The sequence below is a fragment of the Zonotrichia leucophrys genome, chromosome 9 (genome assembly GCF_028769735.1).
Source record: "Zonotrichia leucophrys gambelii isolate GWCS_2022_RI chromosome 9, RI_Zleu_2.0, whole genome shotgun sequence".
Taxonomy (NCBI): Eukaryota; Metazoa; Chordata; class Aves; order Passeriformes; family Passerellidae; genus Zonotrichia; species Zonotrichia leucophrys.
Genome location: NC_088179.1, coordinates 1,343,653 through 1,363,997, shown reverse-complemented (window position 1 = coordinate 1,363,997; position 20,345 = coordinate 1,343,653). Strand labels below are relative to the sequence as shown.

General features: G+C 47.3%; 1 protein-coding gene across 4 annotated transcripts in view; it reads right to left on the bottom strand.

Annotated features, from left to right (window-relative positions):
• Positions 1–18,886, bottom strand: part of YEATS2 (YEATS domain containing 2) — a 49,146-nt gene extending 30,260 nt beyond the window's left edge. For 3 of the 4 annotated variants that reach the window (XM_064720674.1, XM_064720675.1, XM_064720676.1), the window contains exons 1-11: positions 18,808–18,886; positions 17,855–17,967; positions 14,770–14,867; positions 14,578–14,670; positions 10,991–11,233; positions 8,782–8,897; positions 7,479–7,640; positions 5,747–5,858; positions 4,229–4,273; positions 3,024–3,210; positions 1,155–1,394 (exon numbers count right to left, since the gene is read on the bottom strand). In XM_064720674.1, the coding sequence (XP_064576744.1) occupies positions 1,155–1,394; positions 3,024–3,210; positions 4,229–4,273; positions 5,747–5,858; positions 7,479–7,640; positions 8,782–8,897; positions 10,991–11,233; positions 14,578–14,670; positions 14,770–14,867; positions 17,855–17,954 (1,396 nt within the window). In that variant the 5' untranslated portion in view covers positions 17,955–17,967; positions 18,808–18,886. The remainder of the gene's footprint in view (positions 1–1,154; positions 1,395–3,023; positions 3,211–4,228; positions 4,274–5,746; positions 5,859–7,478; positions 7,641–8,781; positions 8,898–10,990; positions 11,234–14,577; positions 14,671–14,769; positions 14,868–17,854; positions 17,968–18,807) is intronic. The other variant, XM_064720677.1, reaches the window with a different exon arrangement.
• Between the last annotated feature and the right edge of the window lie 1,459 nt (positions 18,887–20,345).

Here is a 20,345-nt window from a genome sequence, read left to right as displayed (position 1 = left end):
AATCCCTGTGTCTTATAAACTGCTTTGAAATCTCAAAGGGGTAACCCTTCTCAGCAGACAGCAGAACTTTAGAAAAATGTTTAGCAGGGAAACATTCAAATAGCAAAGACCAACAAAGAATAGTTCAAGGACTTGAGAAAAGATAGGATGGCCCCCTAATTCCTGCTTTCTAGGAAGCTTTGGGAAAAGATCAAGAGAAGAGCTTATAAAGAAAGAATAAAGCACTTGGAATAGGTTCAAGTGTAAATCAACCTGAGTAAAGTTTTAAGATGTCAAGGAACAATATTGACATTTAATTTAAAAAACCACAAAACCAAAACAAAACAACAAATCAGACACACTTTAAGAACATTATTTGGGAGCAGATCACCAGAAATCACAGGTACTGATGGCTGGTGCCTCATCCTCTCTACCCTGAACACCAGAAAATGAAGAGCTGCAACAAGTCACCTTGCAGCTTCCCAGCATGTGCCATGGTGAGCTGTACACGAACACTTTCTGATGTAAAACATCATCCAGTGACTGGCATCACACCCAGGCAGGGAAGGGACCACGGGTGAAATGAGCAAAGCAGCACTTTGGCCATGTTTGGTTCAGAAGCTGTCACACTGCCCACTGCAGCCAGCTGGCAATTTAATCCAGCACAAGGTGGACTTTTGGAAGACAAAGATCAAAGCTGCTCCATCTGATGCAATATGGCAAGCACAAGAGGGTCTGTTTGAGTCTACAAGTTTAATTATTTGCCCAGTAATCAAGGAAAAAATTCTTCTTCATCCATCCCAGCTGTATGAAAGCATTGGGGAGAAGAATGGACTCTTCCCACATACAAAATATTCCACATGAAAGATGTGGTTTTGCCTGGGCCTTTCTGTGGGTAGCAGTCCATTTCAAGACTACTAATTCCATACTTAAAAGCATTCAAGAACAGGGAGAGAACAGCTCTCATCCTGCTTTTTATCTGTTGGAACCATCTCACACTTGTATTTTTTTTTCATTGAACATTAAGAAGTGTGCTTAGCTCCTTATTCTAGAGTTTCCTCCTGTCTGATGCTCAAAGCCTGGCAGAAAACCAAGGGAAGGACACAGAACAAGTCCAGCTTGTTCACTCTCTTGTTTTCCAGGGGGAGGCACTGGGTAAGTAAACTAACATTCACCTGATACAATCTTGCAACTCATGGTGATAGGCTGGAAGGATTTTCCTGGTGACTCTGCAGGGCTTGGACTCTGACCTTGAGGCACTATTTTACAGCTAGCTGCAATGGGTTGAAAGGCTGAATTTCCATGAGAGCCAAAGGCAACTTTCTGTGTGGCTAACTTGGTGGGAGTCCGTTCTATGGCGGATGGCAGGGAGTAAAAGGCGGCATGTCTTTCGGTTTCAGCACTCCCAGAGAATCCTGATCAAAACAGGGAAAAGAACAGAAATACTGCTTAGGCTGACACATCTGATTCCTCACTGTGCTCCTCTACACAAGCACAACTCAGCTATGACAAACATGTTCTGGAAGGAAGGAAGGAAAAAGCAACTGGTGGGAAGCGTTGAACAGGGAGAGAGTGAGGGAGGGGCTGGTCCTGCACAGGATCTGCTGGACAAGAAGAATAAAATGATGCCATGCACAGCTGCCCAGCTGTGGCAGCTGATCAGACACTTCCTTGGAAAGCCCTTCCACTGCCCAAAAGCTGCTGCTAGTCCCAAGTGTCCTTGGTCAGGGCTCTGCAGGACCAAGGCTGGACCTCCTTTGCAGAGAATCTCTGTGCAGTTTTTGGAGTAAGAGCTCCAGGAGATCAGAGACTGCCTTTTGAGCTGGGCTTTGGAATCCACTTTATCTGGTGTTCAAGGAGATCAATTAACCTGGAGCTGCTGGGAGAAGCCACTGCCTGTCTGTGTCAAAAGGGGGTAGGCTTACTTCCTTCCTGCTCACCTAAAGATGCTACAAATCTTCCTGTTTGAATAAAAAACCTGTGTGTTTAAAATGTGGTTGTGTTTGTCCTTTTTTGGCCACAAGAACAGACCACATTTAAACAGCAGACATATTTCTTGCTGAGCCAGAACACCCCCAGTGGCACCACAGAGGCTATCAGGAAGTACAGCCATGCATGGCACCAGCTTACAGCCACTCCTTCAGCACAGGAATGTGGGAATGGACCAAGAAAGGCATCAGCCCATGCAGCATCTGACACTATTTGAAATGTAGATATAAATATATACCCTCTGGCTGTGTCCAGAAGGTTTCTCACACCACAGTGTAACACACACCCTGTACCTCAGCCCAGCTGACCAAGTGTTCAGAAAACAAAGCCAAATGCCAGAGGCACAGCTCTTCCTGTGTGACACAAACTACAAATCCCACAGAGTATCCATGGGGCCAGCACTGCCTGTTCCAGGCAATCCACGTGATCCCAAGGCCTCAGCTGCTGCCCCACTGAAATGGGTCCTGGCTTTCCTGATCTCTCATGGGAAGGGAGAATAAGGCCCTGATGTGCAGAGATGCCATTGTCCCTCAGACAAACACACACAACTTTTCAGTCTCTATTCTCCACAGTGCAGTAATCACAGACACCTAGGGATTTTTGTTCCCTCACAGTCAGCTCATGTTAGGCACTATCATATGTAACTGAACACCTCTCTAGACCAATTCCTTAAATGTATACACAGTCCCATAAATGTTCAGAAACCTAAAATCCCCTCTGAAAGTAGTCTGCCAAAGCCAAAACTACAAATGCTAGTTAACCACCTTTTTTCCAACTGCATCTGCCTTTCCTTACTCACTATGTTTTAGCAAAACAGAGCCTGTTCAACAAACTTCAGATTAAAAACCCAAACAAAACCAAACCAAAGTCCAAAACCAAATAATCTATAACCATTTCTGAACCACATTTCAGAGCACATTAAGGAAAGTATGATCTGGGGTGAGCAACAAGCAGGTAGCACAGGCAACCTTTAGGGAATAAGAGCAATTAAAAGAAGGAATCCAGCAGAGCCAAAGTTGCAAGAACTTGCATTTCACTGACACCATTTGCTTTACCTTTGTCCACAGAAGCATCTGGGCTGGAGTCCCTCAGCTGTTTAATTGGTGAAGAAGCTTTGACTGGTGCTGGGATACTCAGTGGCAGAGATAAAGATGTAGGAACATCAGAAAGGTCAGACTCTGAAGACTGGGAGAAGAGATATTCCTCACCAAGGGAATGCCTGTGCAGCTCCACATCCACTACCTTCCAAAAACAGGAGACACAACTACTATTAGTATTAGACACAATTTGTATTTGGTAGCTTGGCAAAGATATAAAACCCAACACCAACTATGTTTTTTTATTTGAATGCCTAAAAACCTCTCCCTTTGTTTCCCCCCTAACTCTACATAACATTTCCATTCATTTCTCAGTTCTCAAAGGTCCAGCAGTACCTGAGCTACAACAAAAATCTTGCAACGTTGAACCCCCACAGTAAAGCAGCACATCTTGGTCCTTGGGGAAATCTGAACTGTAAACACTGGAGGGATTCTGGAGCCCAGCTCAAAGCAGCCCCTAAAGGAAGGACTGCACACCGCTGCAGGGGCAGGCACCAAACTGAAGCCTGCCTTGTCTGCTAAGGCCTTGAGAAACACACCACATGATCTACTCTTCAAAAGTGCTCTTTAATAACAGCAGACATTTCACATTCATGTTTTCTGCACTAACTGAAAAGCTGAAGTAATGCAATTTAACCATAAAAATTTCCATTCACTACAGTATGAGGGGAAAACAATCTCAAGAAAACTTTAGAAATTTAGCAAACTGTGGGTTATTAATTTATTTACTTCAAGAGTTCATTTTCCATTAAGTTCTAAATCTTGACAGATACAGAAACTTAGAAGTACTTAATATACTGCAAAATCTCAACAGAATAGTTGGCTGATCCCTTGAACTTAAATTCTTTATGTGTAAGCTCTGCAGCAGACCAGAATGCAAATCAGAACACTTTGTACCAAAAGCTTCACAAAGCAATAAAATTTAAAGCCCCAGTACAAGCCGAGTTCTTTCTGAAGGAAGAGCTGGAAACAGCTCCCCTGAAGCAAGGAGAAATGACTGTTGTCATGAATAGTGACAAGGTGTCATAATCCCTTCATTCAGCAAGAGAGCAAAATCTATACTCTAGAAATTGTGAAATCTGACTCTGTGCTTAGTCCCATGCATCTTTTCTTTTCAAACATCTTTAAGGGAATCAAATCCCTCCCACAAGCCCCTGACTCACCGTTTCTGCACCAAGAGTCTGCAGGCCTGTGTAGGTCCTGTCCAGCTGGAAAAGACAATACAATACATAAGCCAGGGCAAAGCACCACATTAGCTGGAATTTACAACACAAATTGTTTGAAAGAAGCCTCAAACTATGTGAGTTAAGCAGCACTGCATCCAATATTTTGAGGCCATAAGGGCAGAAATCTGTGTGCTCTGAAAAGTGTCCTCCCTCTCTTCTGCAAAAAATTCAGCCATGACCCAAGGCCCACACTAAAGGGGAAAGGAGCAAGAAAGTTGAAGGAAATGAGATTGTTGAGGGAATACTTTCATCTAAGGGGAGTCCATCCTCCAGCAGTGTCCTTTTTTATTCCTTATTCTATCAGGAACAAGGAAGTATAAGGAAACATTAATAATGAGAAAAACTCTGAGTTTTTAACTGAGCAGCACAAAGGCTGTGTTTACACTATAGTTTTTGATTAAGTAACTGTTCACACCAAGCCATCAGCTGAAAAAGAGGCACAACATCCCAGAGGCACCTGTTAAAGCACTGTAGAAGCAGCTGGGTTTGAGAGGTGTAGGATGTGGCAGGCACAGAGGAGAGCTCAGCTCACTCTGCATCCTCACAGCAGCCACAGGCTCAGGGTGAGAACAGCAAGATTTGCTGATCTGAGCTCCTGTGGGCTCAGTTTCCTTCTGTAGGCTGAGTTTCCCTCACTGTCCATCACAGTGTTAATAACTTCTCCCCAAGTCACATCTCCCCTAATACATTTTACTCACCATCTGCATGAAATGTCCCTAAGCTGCAGGGGAATATTTTCACCCTCCTCTCTACTGTCTATACTTAGGGTTGTAATGAGGTACCTTATTTAGCAGGAAATTCATCAATGCAGGCAGAGTTCAAATAAAATTAATGCTGCTCAAAGCAAGAGGAGACTAACCCAGCTCAGGACTTAAGCCCACTAATGCCAGGGACCACTAATTAAAAGGAAAAGGAGCAATGGCCTAGTTAGCAGGACTGCTGCATACTGGAAATCCCAAGTGCTGCAGGGGTGAATGAGTTGGAAAAGGGAGCTCTCTTCAAAGGGAATAGGGAATCTCAGCCCTCCCTGCCCTCTCTAACAACAAAGATAATCATTAGCTGATCTGTTCCTTCAGCACAGACACACAACAGACATGGCAGCCACTTTTCCAGTGGAAAGACAGACCTGAACCACCCTGTTAGGTTAAAGCCAGTGAAAACATGATAAAGATCTCAAATTTTAGGGAAAAACCAGGTAAGCACTGCTGTTCTGAGCACATTCAGCTCCAGCTGCTGCAGGGCTGGGCTCCCTCCTACTGCACCGACTCCATACAGCCAAGGTAAGAGGCTTTCCTGGATCTATTTCAATTCTCCAGCTCAGCTATTCATGAGAAAATAACCACCAGGACACTCACAACACAGAGAGGCAAAGGCACATGCACAAGCACAGCCTCTTCCAGATTATGCACAAGAGCTCATTTAAACACCTTTCTCTACAGTATTTTGTTCAAATACCTTCAAATTGTGTATGATATCAATCCTTTTGTTCTGGCTGTCCTTGAAGTGTATCTGCACTCTCACTGGGAATTCTCCCCAGCCTCTCCTGGTCAGGTGAAACGGAGGTTCTCTGCAAACAAATGGTGATTACATTTTGATGCACAAATGGTACAGCTCTCACCTCCCTTTTTTCAGAAGGCCAAAGACTGCTTTTCTAGCTGACAGCTAAAGCTATCATCAGGTCTGCTATTCACCACAGAGAGAGTGTAATCATAGCAATGAGAATTTTATGACTTTGGACAGCTGAAAACACACTTTGACTTTACACAAGGGGACGGGGAAGAAAATGGTAAAGCACTGCTGGATGTGACATGTGGGAAATGAGTCTGATATTTTAAAAAGAAGACAAAAAAAGGGCTGTGCTATGTCAAATGAAAAGCACTTGGTTAAGAAAAACACAAGTCAGCTCATTGCAAGGTGAGCTTCCAATGCAGCATTTTGCAATCACTGCCTGCTGCTCCCTATCTAGTAGCACAATGCACAGGTTTCATATAACACCAAGAGAACAACACAGGGACAACAAAGTTAATCACTGTCATTCTCCAAGCTGAAAAAGAAGGATCTGTAACATTTACTTCTACTCTGTGTTTCAGCTTGTTATTGTAAAGGCAAATAAAATTTTTTCACCAGAAAAAAATGCAAGAGATTTAAGGGTGATTTTTAATCCAGAACATAAATGCTCACTACAATGAATGGGACTGCAACACCAGGAATCCATTAACCAGATGGGATTAAAACAGAAGATAACCAGCACTGACAATTGAGAAAGGCACAAAAAGACAGTAATCAAATGTCATTTGATATGTTACAGAAGAAATACAACAGAGTTTGCTTTTGTCCTGCTCAGGGTTGTCTTCCCAGAAACATTACTGAGCTGCACCAACACTTATTAACTCAGGAAAATCTTCCTGGAGTTGCCTTTCAGGAGTTTAATTTTGCCAGAATTAAGCTGCCATTCTGTGCTAAGCAGCCCTTCCCACACTCCTCCCTCCAGGAGGTTGAACATCCCATGGAGAATCATTTCTTTGGGAAAACACCAACTATTTCACAGGCATCCTCCCTCAGTCTTGTCCAAGGAAGAAGGATGAAACACTGACAGGGCACTTTCCAAGAGAGAACTTCCCCCACCAGGGTCCCCTGGGCACAGGTGTGGGGTAAAGCTTGGGACAGCACAGGGAAGCTGCCCTGTCCCTGTAGCCCTGATGGGAAATCCTCAGAGCACAGAGCCAATGCCACTGATCCCACACCATGGAGAAAGATTTTGGAGTGGGATATTTGTGCCCAAACACACATGTAGCATTAAAAATATGGGCAAATCAGATTTTGGAGATTCCTCTTTTTTTTCCACACTGAATTAGAGGGGTGGTAGAAAACACTTTTTTTAGCACCAGAAGCCTGAGCAGCAGACAGTGTATGTAACACAAACAGGAGAGGCACAACCCACATCAACAGCAAGAAATGCAACACCTGAATGCTTTTTCTCAGAAGGAAATGAAAAAAAACCCTAAGCCAACAAACCTGTTTGGCACATTTGCTACATAAAAACCTCATTTATTTTCACTACTATTTTGGAGTAAGCCAAGTTAAGCCAGAGGTTAAATACACACATGGAGTATTAAACCAGGAAAAGAAGTTGTTAATTGGCACTGTAAGCCTGGCAAGCATGAAGACTGGAATAATTCCTCATTACCTCACTTCTACCAGGTCATTGGGTTTGTAACTGGGGTGGAGGAAGAACCAAACTTTCTTGACAAAGTGATTTATGCTGGGTTCTCTCCGAGAGCCTCGGACATACACCATCCATTTATGGGTCGACTGATCATTTTCTTCTCTCTTGTCAGGGGGAATGTACCTGGCAAAGAAATGAAAGAACAAACACAAGATAAAAATCCCAAACAGACAAATACTGCAAAAAGTATTTTGGGAAAGATAAGGCACAAAAAAATTGGGGATGTTAAAGTGCCTGTGGGAACTCTGCCCCCTGTACATTTCTGCTCATTTGTCCTTACTCTGACAGTTCATCCAGGAACAGACACAGGACCCATCATCTACTCTAAATTTCTAACACATTTCCTCTGCCATATGACATTCACCCATTTAAACATTTGGCTCTTAATTAAAAAGATTAAATTTTAACATTCTACTACTGTCAAATCCCTTATCCCATCCTATTCTGAGCTATCAGGAAGCAAAACCACATCAGAACACAACATCAACAGTTCTGCTACCATAAATACAAAAGCAATACAATTATTCTCAAAAATTTTTAAGCAACTTCAGTCAATACTTAGTTCTGGGTCCAGCCCTTCAAGAAGCAATTCTGACTCTAAGTCTTGTCAGCAAATGTCTGATATATTCTGTGCAAAAGACTGACTTGAGTAGAGCAAGGATGGAGAGTTAAAACCTGGAATTGTCCAGATTCCCAAAACTAATGCCTTTCTTCACCAACTTCCTTGAAGATGAAAAGTTACACATACTCTTCTTCTTTTAAATATAAATAAAACCAGTATGAAATAATTTATTTAGACTATTCTGAACTTGTAAATTTTCCTCATTGTGGTTGGTGGTGTATTGTTCTCTGGGGGTTTTTCTTCTGTTTAAGAGACCCCCACACTGTACCCATGGACACACTGAAGTAGCCAAGTAATTCAATCAGCCAACACACTCAATCAGGACAACTTGCTTTTCCACATTTTCAGGGGAAAACTTGTGACTTGATCAAAAAGGCTGAAAGACTTCCCCTTCAGGGAAAGAGATCTTAAAACCTCTGCACACATAAAAAGTTACAAATAAAACAACTACTAAAACACCAGTTCCTTCCATGAAAAAATCTTATGCTGAGACCAGAGGAGGGCTGCCTTGGCTACTGTGATTATTCAAGGGTAACAACTCATATTGTGACAGCTTAGCAATTTCATTTGTCTCCTAATTGTAACTTTCTATTCAATTTAACCCTGAAATAAAGGAGCATCCCTCAGGCTCTGGATACTAACTTGGAGACGTTGCCAACCACAATCGTTTTCTTCACATAAAGTCGTGAAGTTTCATCATTTGACAGTCCGGCATTTCGTTGTCCTGGTTTTTGAGAGCTTGAAACACCCGAACTGTCCTGAGGGTAGGGGAAGAAAAAAAAGGCAAACAAAAACCCAAACATTCCTCTTAAACATCATTTTGTTTGGTGCTAGAAAAGTAAGGTGTTGTTAAAAAAACAACCAAAAATCTGCATAAATGAAAGACCGACAAGGAATCTTCCCAAAAAATACTCAAATTGCTCTCTAGGCACAAAGCAACTGGAAGCAACTCAGGCATGTAACAATGCCTGGCCAAGAACACCCTGCATGGCTGTGCTGAGCACACATGCTGTGACATCCCATGGAGCTGAGCCACAGCTTAGCCTGGGTTTCAAAGCACTGCCCCTGCACTATCTGAAATAAAAGCAGGCATGGCCAGAATGCCATCGTGATTGTCACTAATCAGAAACAAATCTCAATCACCCATGAGTGGGGGTGAAAATCTAAATCTTTCCCATTCTCAGCCTCTGCTGCTCTGAGGGCCTCTGGGGCTGCCTCACAGTGAAGAATTGAGGCTGGGTTTGAGACAGGAGAGCAGCCATAACCTGTCACTGCCATCCAGGCAAACCCACAGCCACACCATAATAAATCCAGCCTCCCTGTAACACAGGCCCAGCTATCAAGCAGTGGCCAAGGCTCCCAGCACAATGATCTGACCGCCCACTATGCCAGCACAAGTACAAGTGTTGTTTGCCTGGGACTGAGAGGCTTTTCTACAGCCTTGCTGGATGAAGTCTGGCTGGAGAGAAGGGACTGCCATCCTCCAGTGACCACAGAGCAGCCCAGAGGATGCACTCTGAGCACTCACCAGAGGAAGCTCCGTGTGGGAAGCACTGCATTCACTGAGGAACCCTTCCCCCTCCTCTGCTAAGCCAGGGATGCCTCAAAGCAGAGCAAGGAGGCACAGAAGGCTGGGATGGCTCCTGCTCCTCATCACCCCCTCTGCACTGGTCAGAGATGCACCAGTGTGCTATCCCCAAGCAACACAACTGCTCCATCCACCTGTGCCCCCAGCACAGAAACAAGCTCTATTGGCCTGGTGGGTCACAGCACAGGTGGGCCCACATTCTGTAGGGCTCATCTGCCACAGAGCCAAGGCAGAGCTCCAGCAAACTGCAGCCCTGCTGTCAAGGGTGTCACACTGCTTAGTGGAGGCAGGATCATTGCTCCTTCTGCCATCTATTAGTGCAAATTATTCAGCTGCAGATGGCAGCCATTCACTGAGACATACCCACCCCTGGCTGTACTCCTCTGGCAGGCCTGACCACTTAAAGGAACTGAAAGGAAACTGAAGAGTTTCACCTCATTTCACATTTCACCTGCAGTCACTGAATGAGCCTCCCCAGTGGAGCGACCTGCAGCCAACAGGTGAAGCATCTGTGTGGCTGCACAGAGAGCCACAGAGGGAGGGACTGGATCCAGCTCAAAAATAACCTCCCAAAAAGCAGGAAGGGACACTGACTGAACACACTTCTACTTGGGTCAGACTGGTTCCCTTGAGGAAATGGTGCTAATGCACAACAGCAAGCAGAACCATCAAGAGGAAAAACAATTCTCTCTTGTATGGTTGCAAGTTGTGCACCCAGGCTCTACCAACTCACATTGCCAGGGTGAGCGAATCCTCCAGTGCTACTGCTTGCACTACAGGCTGCTGAGGAGGCCAAAGCCCTCCAGTGGATCCCCTGTTCTGAGCAATGCAGTCTCCAGAGCCAGGCAGCACCATAACTCCTGAAAGCACTACAGGGAATGACAGACATTGCTCTCCTCTGCAGGCTCCACCCTCCCAACCTGCCTTCCAGCTGTACAACACAGCCCAAGCCCAGGCTGGGAAGCACCTCCTTCCCCAGAGGCTGTGGCCCAGGCTGGCAGAGCTGCGCTGAGCCCACAGCCCTCCCAGGCCTGCTGAGCTGGCTTTGGGCAGCACTGAGGTAAGAGGAGGTACCCACGTTACACACACTTCAGGTGGCCTCACAGCAAAGCCAGGCTGAGGGAGTGGGAGCAAGCGGTTGGAGAGGGTAAGAAACACATCTTCAGCAAGGTGGCTGAAAACATGAAGAGCTCCTGGTGCCAGCACTGGGTCCTCAGAGCACACACCTCCACCAAGGTGACCAGCACTCGAGTTTTACTTTACCCGGCCAGCATTTCTGCTCTGTCTCTGCTCCAGGCTGCTTGGCAGCCGCTCGTCGGCGTCCAGGCTGCCATTGTCCTTGTCCAGGAGAAAGTCATTGTGCTGGGACAGAGAGTCACTCTCTGAGTGGTTGGCAGAGGGGGTGTCTGAGCCCTGGTTAGCTGGAGATGAAGATCTCGAGGGAGATTCCAAGAACTTCTTGATTGAAGGGTGATTAAGAATTGTTGCGTCGCACGACCTGGTCCCCTGCAACGAAGGGGTCAGAAAGATCTGGTTACCATTTTCCCAGGAAGATCTGGTCACTGTTTTCCCCCAGGAAGAGTTGGTCACTAGCTCCCTCAGGAAGATCTGGTCACCATTGCCCCAGGAAGATCTGGTCACCATTGCCCCAGGAAGATCTGGTCACTAATCCCCCCAGGAGAATCTGGTCTCCATTCCCCCAGGAAGATCTGGGCACCATTCCCCCAGGAAGATCTGGTCACTAATTTCCCCAGGAAGATCTGGTCACCATTCCCCCAGGAAGATCTGGTCACTAATTCTCTCAGGAAGATCTGGTCACTAATTCCCTCAGGAAGATCTGGTCACTAATTCCCTCAGGAAGATCTGGTCACCATTCCCCCAGGAAGAGCTGGGCACCATTCCCCCAGGAAGAGCTGGTCACTAGTTTCCCCAAGGAAGATCTGGTCATGACTCCCCCACAGCTCAGATAAAAACAAAGCTGTGCCAGAAGAGAAAAAGTCAATGAAGGAAGAAAGAGCAAATATTTAATCAGCTGCCCTGCAGGAAAAACAGATGCTGCAGCAGATAAAAGCTTAAAAGGGTTCTACAGAACCAGTACCCCAAACTGGATCTGTTCCTTCACACCTTGTGATCTCAGAAACTCACTGGGTTTTGGAAGGAAGGACTGCAGCCCACTCAACCACCTAAAACATCCCTTTGAAAACAACCTATCCTGTGCAGCCCCCTCCAGTCCCACCACACACAGGAAGGCCACAGCTGCCCAGCTCCTGCAGGCAAGCAGGACAGAAAAGTGCATCAGGCCCTTCAGCTCTGATACTCACTGGCAGCCTTGTCAACACCTCTGAGGCAAGCTACACCCTGGCTGCTCCCAGAGCCCAACAGGGGATAAGTAATAATGTGCTTAGGCTTGCAAACTTTCCTGAAAGAAAGTCAGAGCTAATCTTACATGCTCCTAAACCTGCAAGGGGGAGGACAGGGCAGGCAAGTGTTCAAATCTCTCTTGTTTTTTTCATTACCATGACAAAGGCCCTTCTTTTTCTCTTGCATTTGTTTTTTATCTCCAAAGTAGAAGGAAAGCATCCATCAACCCAAACCAAGTGTCCCCTGGCCACTTCCTGACCCAGGCACCAGAGCTCCCTGTCACCTGGGTGTGAGGATGAACCAAGTGAGCAGGAACTCCTGTGCAGCAGCAGAGCAATGACAGCTTCCCTTCAGCTCCTGCAGCCACAGCTCAAGGAGGCTCCTTCCCTGCCCAAAGCACCTGCACCAGGCAGGCTGGAACAATTATTCATGGGGCATGTCACAAAGGAAAACAAATCGAGAAACTGACTTGGGATTCATTTGTGGCTTTGTTTGTTTTGTTACTGGTTTTGTTTGTTTGTTTTCTCTTTGCAGTTTTATTTTTAACCCACATTAAGTTCCCTGATTGAGAATTGTGCCAACATGACTGAGGGGCAGGCAGACAGCAGCATCACTGCAGAGCAGAACTGCCCTGGAGAGGGGGCAGCAAGAGTGGAGTTACAAACACTGTAACTCCCACCTTGGCCTCTGAAGGACCATTCCAGAACTGCCTTTCCACCTCTCCATGACATGCACGAGCAGAGCAATCACCAACTCTCAATTACCAGCTTGGGGGAGTCAAAGCCATTTATCCAAAGGCAGGGACACACAGCCTGCCCAAAAAAACCCAAACCAAACACCTCTCCTTTTACTTTACCTCTAGTCAAGTAAAATGATCAACAGCTTGTCCATTAATTTGTGGGAAAACATAATAAAGCACAATCATGAGGAATCCCAAGCCTCAAAACTCAGTAGCATTGAGTCTGAGCACTGTTTATATTTATGAGAACAGGTCAGGAGCTTGTAATCATCTTCCCAGAAGTTCTGAATTAAACTACAAAGACTCCTATTCTACCAGAAGCAGAAACAAGACACTATTTCACTGCCTGGTCAAACATACACGAGCCACAATTAAAAACAGACAACAAAGAAAACTGAAATCAGCAACAACTTCAAAGTTGAGGAAAAAGTGATTTAGGCTCTGAGCAAATCAGGCCTTTCAGAAAAATTAAAAATGTAATCAAAGATACACCCATAAACTCATAGAAATTATTGGAAAACTTAATAAAGCAAGGAGGCACCAGTAAGTTTTGTGAATACCTCAAAACAATTACAGAATATATTATTTCTGGAAAATGTGAAAACCACCAGGACAAAAAGCAAACACCCTGCATGGCAGAACAAGAAGAACAAGGAACAGCACAGCTCCTGCAGACACATGATGACAATGGACAAAGGCACTTCCAAAGATTAGAACTTAGGTCACATTCTTCTGCTGCCTACACAAAAATCAAAGGGGGCAGAGAGACCTCCAAGCCTCCCAAGGCTACCACAACCTTTTCAAACTCCAATTGCTCCACTCAAGTTCAGAGAGGGAAAAACAAGCTGAACCTTCTGTTTTTACCTCACTCCAAATCCTCTGAAAAGCTCAACAGGAAAATCAGGAACAGCACTGAGAGCAAGTGCTGGGAAGAGAAATTCTTATGGGATTGGAGTGAAACCCATCTTTGCAACACCCATCTAGAGCTTCCAAAAATCACTGGAAATCAGATCAACTTGATGGAAAGGATGGTTACAAAATGCCTCCATCGGTAATGAACTACATGTCATTTGGGAGTCTGTACAATCATGAACACCCTGCAATTAGCAGTCATTAAGGGCAGAGTGCTCAGAACTGGGGTTTAACTAACAGGGTTTGAGGTTTTTTCATCTTGTGAATTTTTAATCACTCTGAGATATCTCCTTGATTTATCTCCTGCTTTACTGCTGCCATCAGTCTGTTCACCAGCCATTAACAGACTGCCTGCCAGGGCAAAGGGAAGGTGGCTTCACTGCACTGCCTGAGACTCAAGTAATCTTGAAATCCTTATTATTTTTCTTTTTTCCTGAAAAGTGCCCAAATGCATCTGTTGCTACTCCCCTCCTAAGAAACAGGAAAACATATTCCACATTTATCACAGCTTTGCAAGGACAAACTGTGCAGTGTCTAAGAAACAAGGTGCTCTCAGGGAAAAACAGAGGATGAAAAAGAAAAAGCAGAGTATTTCAGAAACCAGAACCAGGGGCTGCTGAACAACTTCACAACTGCTTCTTGAAGACTCCTCCATGTATCTGAGGCCCAGCAGATGCTGCAAAGGTCTCCTCTCCCACTGCCACCCCACTTGCAGTTTGTATTCCACTGTGTCATTAATCACACCTCAACACCAAACATGAGCTGAACAGCCACTGAGCTCCACACCTTCCTTTGCAAAGACTCCCTGAAGCCTTGTTGTTCCCAAAGGAGTTTTTACCTCTCCAGCTTTGAGGAGCCCAGCAGAGGCATAATAGTTAGCCACAATGCAGGCACGCAGCTTGTCCATCATCCTCCTGGCTTCAATCAGGCGCTGCAGAAAGGAAACACAGAGCAGTGGTCAGCACTGCAGCAACCCCCCACCCAGCAAACACCAGGATCTTAGGGATTTATAAGAACAAAACCTTTATACCTGATCTATCACTTCAATTTCATGTTCTTTACTCTTCATTTCGACGGCAAACTGTTCCTTTATAATGGTCTCAATCTTCTGCACAGTAACATCTCGAGCTGTACAAGGCCACACAAGGAAAAGAAAGGAGGAAGTGTTTACATTTCTATTTGCTCCATTTGAAAAGAAAGATCAGAAATCACTATAGAAGTGAAGGGATAGTAAGTTCAGCACACACATATAAAGGGAAGGATCATTTTCTTCCAAAAATAAGTTATGTCTTAACAAAAGCCACATGTATCTTTAAAAGCCTGCTTATGTGGAGAGCTGTTTTACCTTTTTAGGTCTGAGATGGCAAACAACAGGAATTGGGAAGAACAGGGCCAGTTTGTTTACTGTGCCCCAGTAAAGCTGCAAACAGTAGAAGGAAAACTCCACAGTGCTGGCCCAGCCCAGCTGCTGGAGTGAGCTGGACACCATGGACACTCTTCTGCTCTCTCTGGCCACATGCACATCCAGGAAATTTACAGCACCTCACACAGCAGGAAGAAAACAAACTCAGATTTATACAGCCCTGGCACCAAGTGCAGCCTGCTCTGGAGTGCCTACAAGCTGTTTATTACTCACAAAGGAAACACATTAGCAAAAGCTGCTCTCTACCTCTTGCAAAATCCTCTTCCAGCACAGCAGACAAAAAAATGTAACCCTTCAGCAGGAGTTTACTGACCTTGGTGGCAAGTATGTAGCTTAGGATTTCAAACTGTGCAAATACCTACAGCAAATTAGTGGCTAAGAATGGAATTGGCATATTATCATATTTTTCTAGGACATGTATAAACATAAGAAGAACTATTCTTTTTGCTCTACACCTACTGTAGACTTTAATATCACCCTTCATTTAGGGCACCTCCATTAGATCAAGGGGTTTCAAACAACTTCTGTTGTTAGCAAATTCTAAGCCAGAATGTGGCAAAGCAGGAATGACACTTCTAGAAGAAAGCCTGGAAAAGGGGCTCCAGCCTGTGTCACTCATGGAGTGACCCCACTATAAAGGAGATCAGCAAAAGAGTCTCCCTTGGTTTTCCCTGGAAAAATCTCACATTGTTTCTACATGAAACAGGAGGCAGCAACACAAAGACTTTGGCTTGAGCTTCAGAGGAAACATGTGCCCTCCTAAAAAGTACATATCTGTTTGAAGAGGTTTCTAATATCACTGGAGAGAAGGGAAAGAAAAGCAAGACAAAGCTTTGCTGGCATCTTCCAGATAGCACAGATAATTTTACTGTCTCATCAGGTTCCACAACAGGAGTGAGGCAACTGATGACTCTATATGCAACAGGGGTATTCTAAATAATTTTCCTTCTTTTCACATACATATATACACACAGGCATATATATATATTTTTTGTGTGTTTATGTATATATATACATTTTTTAGGACCAGAAATAGTTCAAGCCTACATTAAACCATAATTATGGTTGAATCTGTATGAGTAAGGCAAAATTAAAAACCAGAGGGATATAATTTACCTCCATGAACACCAGGATGAGGAAATTCTCATGCAAAGCTATACCCTTAAAATAAACCTCAACAGATTAAGGCATTAAGGTATGGTTCAGAAAGGGACAACTTCCAAGGCTGATGCCATGCCACAGCAGCATCATGATGATTCAAGCACTTAAGGATTTGTGGTTATATTACAGAGGCTTTTAAGAATATTTTATATTTATTTTTTCCCATCTTAGTGTCAACCACAGAACCTCATTATGATCATGTTAGTGAAATTTGTGTAGTTAAGGAATTCCAGTATTGAAAGCTGGAGATCCTCCATGAAATGAAGAAAGAAGCCAATTTGGAGGAACCTCCTGAAAGCAAAGTTCACTTTGGCAAGGACAGTTTTCCAAGGCCCTGAGACTCTGCCTGCTGAGCATAAAGACCTTGGGAAAAGTTGCTTCAGAAGCAGATTAAAAACCTGCCTGCAGTCCCTGGGACACGCCAGAACAGAGCAGCCAGGCAGGGCAGGCAGCTGGCAGCGGTGACATGGCCAGCCCCAGCACAGGGCCCCTGCCCCACATGGCACACAGGACCTGCCCAGAACACATCTAACCCAGAGCTCAGCCCCCTCACAGCTGTCCAGGGCACAGCATCCTGCAGAACATCACCCACTGAGCCATCCTCTGGCCCTCTCCAACTGGCAGCTCCAGCTCTATTCCTGGATCTTTTTCAGAGCCCACAGCCAGCCTCGGTTTTCTCACCTCCCTGTTTGTCAGCTCTTCCATCACGATGCTCTCTCACTAGCTGTGCTCTGCCAGAAATCAGTAGCCTACTCCCTGCCCCCGGGGCAAGCAGCTCTGCTCTCATTTGCCCACAGAGACTGCAACCTGTCCCAGGCACTCTGCCAGCAGGCGGCTTCCCAAAGCAAGCACATCCCGGCGTGCCAAATGCAAACCTACTCATCCAGCTACCTGCTCCACTACACTTCTTCATCCACCTTCCCTTCAGTCATGCTCCTCTTCCTCCTCTCTTGCACATTTCAAAGCCCCTTCCTTCTCCCTAAGTTATCTTTTCTACACTTCATCAAAGAAGCTTCTTTCTGCTTCATCTGCCAGCTCTTGCAACCATTTGTCATCTTCCAACAGCCAGTGCATGTACTGCAGGGCTGTGCATCTCTTTTACCCTGCAGGGTCATGGATTTTTTTCTCCTTCCCAAGCTGTACTGTGACCTCTATGCCCCAAAATGTAAACAACCTGCCAATCTTTTCCAGAGCAGACTTCAGCCACAGAACAAATACACAGGCTGGAGAACAACTCAGCACGGGAAGATGGACTGTAAGTACTTTAGGAAGCAACAGGAACCAAAGTGCTGGGGCCATGGACAGCTTGTGCTCCATCTCCTGTCATGCACCAAAGGCTGCATCCTTACTTCTGGTCCAGATAGCAGGAAGAGACGACTCCACATAAGATACATCTTTATTTGGCTGCACAGAGGTATCACTACCTGCCTTGCTCAACATCCGTCCATGCCCCTAACTCCTACCCCAGCCTTTTCCTGACCAGTTTACAGACAGCATCCACATCCAGAGTTTCCAATTCCACAGCTCCTACCTGACTGTTCGGCTGCTTTGTGCCGCTTGTTGGGATGTGTGACGGTGATGTCCTCATAATCAGGGTCCTTCTCTGCGATCACTCTCTTGATCCCAGACATGTTCTCTACTCCACTAGCAGGAAAAATAAAAACCAGAGTGACCATCAGGCCAGGCTTCAACCTCTCACCATGTGGTGCACCTCCCAAGAGAGAAGGGAAACCTCTCTAGTGGGGTATTGATCATTGCACAGGTTCACAGCTGGGAGCTGCTTCTGTTCTGCACAGCCCAGGAGCTCCAAATGCCTCCAGACGCCTGAGGCTCACCAGAACCCGGGTGCCCACAGCCCCAGCAGAGCTGCAGTGGCCGAGCCCCATGCCCCCTGGCAAAGGTCTGCCAAGGAGCCCCATGTCCCCCGGCAATGGGCCGCCAAAGAGCCCCGTGCCCCCCCGGCAAAGGGCTGTCAAAGAACCCCGTGTACAGCTGGCAAAGGGCGGCCAAGGAGCCCCGTGAGCCGTGCTCGGGACACCACCCGTGACCCCAGCAGAGCGGGGATCTCCCCACAGGCACCACCGCCCGTGGAAGGGCAATGCTGGGCACTCCCGGAGCGTGGGGCCAGCGGACGGGTCCCGGCGCCTCGGGACAGCCCGCGGCTCACTGCCGCGGGCTCACACACCGGCTGTCCCTCGCCCAGAACCGCTCAACCCGAGCCACGACCCTGCCCGTGAGGGGGCAGCGAGTGCCCCCGAGGCGGGAGCACGGCGGGGCTCGACCCGCAGGCGTGAGGCGGCGCGGAGGCGGCCGGGGGGGCGGTGTCGGCGGTGCCGGTGTCGGTGCCGCCCCGGGCGCGGAGGGCGGAGCGCTGCCCGCGGCCGGTCCCACGTGCGGCGGCGCCGCTCCCCTCCCCCGCCGCGCACACAAAGCCGCGGCCACGGCCGCGCTCCTTCCCCGCGCTCCGCCCGCCCCGCCGCTCACCGCGCTCCGCCGCCCGGCCCGGCTCGGCCCGGCCCCGCCGCCTGCACCGGCCGCCCCCACCCGCCGCGCCGCCCGGGGCGCTCAGCGCCGGCCCCCGCCGGGCCGTCCCGCCGCCGCCGCCGCCGCCGCCATGAGCGCAGGGCCGAGCGCCGCCCGTCACGGCCGGGGCGGGCCCGCGCAGGCGGGCAGCGCGCGGGGGGCGGGGCGGCCGCGGGCAGGTGCCGCCTCACGGCCCGCACCGCCGGGAGGCGGGCACCGGGGCGGGTGCCCTCGGGGCGGAGCGGCCGGGCCGGGCCGGGCCGGGCCGGGGCAGGGACGGGGGCGCTATGCGGCTCCCTCAGGGCGGAGCGGCCGGCACAGGCTGTGGGGCAGAGCGGGCGCTCGCCCGCGTCAGCGCAGAAATCGAGATGGGAGACGTGGTCAGGTTCCTGTACGGAGAGACGAATGCAGTGATTTGATCCTGACTTGCTGCTTGGAACAACCGTGTTGTAATGTGTTAAAAGATCTGAGGGAGACTTTTTAACGTGGAAGATATTTCACGAAAGGATGACAGAGGTGCTGCAGTGTGTTTAGAGAATGGCAGCGGAGTTTGGGCAGGGGCTGGAGCACAAGTGCCATGAGGAGCAGCTGTGGGAGCCGGGGCTGTTTAGCCTGGAGAAAAGGAGGCTCCGGGGCGACCTTGTGGCTCTGCACAACTCCCTGCCCAGGAGGTTGTGGCCAGGTGGGGCCGGCCCTGCTCTCAGGGAACAAGGGACAGGATGAGAACACATCACCTTAAGCTGCGCCAGGGGAGGGTCGGGTTGGACATTAAGATAATTCTTCACAGAAAGGGTTAAGCATTGCAATGGGCTGCCCGGGGTGGAGTCACCTTCCCTGCAGGTATTTAGGGAAAGACTGAATGTGGCACTTAGTCCTGCGGTCTAGTTGTCAAGGGGATGTTGAGTCATAGGTTGGACTCTGAGGTCTTTTCAGCCTAATGGATTCTGTGATTCTATGATTAGCAAAAGGAAAGACCCAAGAAAGGAGTCTTGGGATGACTGAGGTGCAGGATAGCAGGAACTCACAGCATGAGCCAGGATGGGAGCCCTGGTCTACCCTAAGATAGGTTTCAAAAAACCCTTATACCATATTTAGTGCTCATCATACTGCATATTCTCAAATCAGAGCTAAACCAGTGCAATGAGTGTAGTTAATGTCGTGGTTTGTGTTTGGCTCTGGCCAGGCTGCAGTACCTCTGTGGGTGCAGCTAATGCCATCAGTGCTATGGTCTGTGGCAGTCTCATGCTTCATGCAGTGAGTGAGCCCTGAACCAGCACAAATTTACATCCTGTTCACTCATGGATTGGCAAACTTATTTATGAGGCCTCTGATTAGCAAGTCCGTGCTGAATGTTCAAAGCTTAGCTGCTAAGGTCCTCTTTTCTGCTCATTTCAGGATCACTACTATCCTTTCTGCCACTACTGGCCTTCCTTTCTGCCAAGCAACAGATGTGAAGTATGGCAAGTCAATGGAGACTGTTCTTAAACTCAAATTAGTAT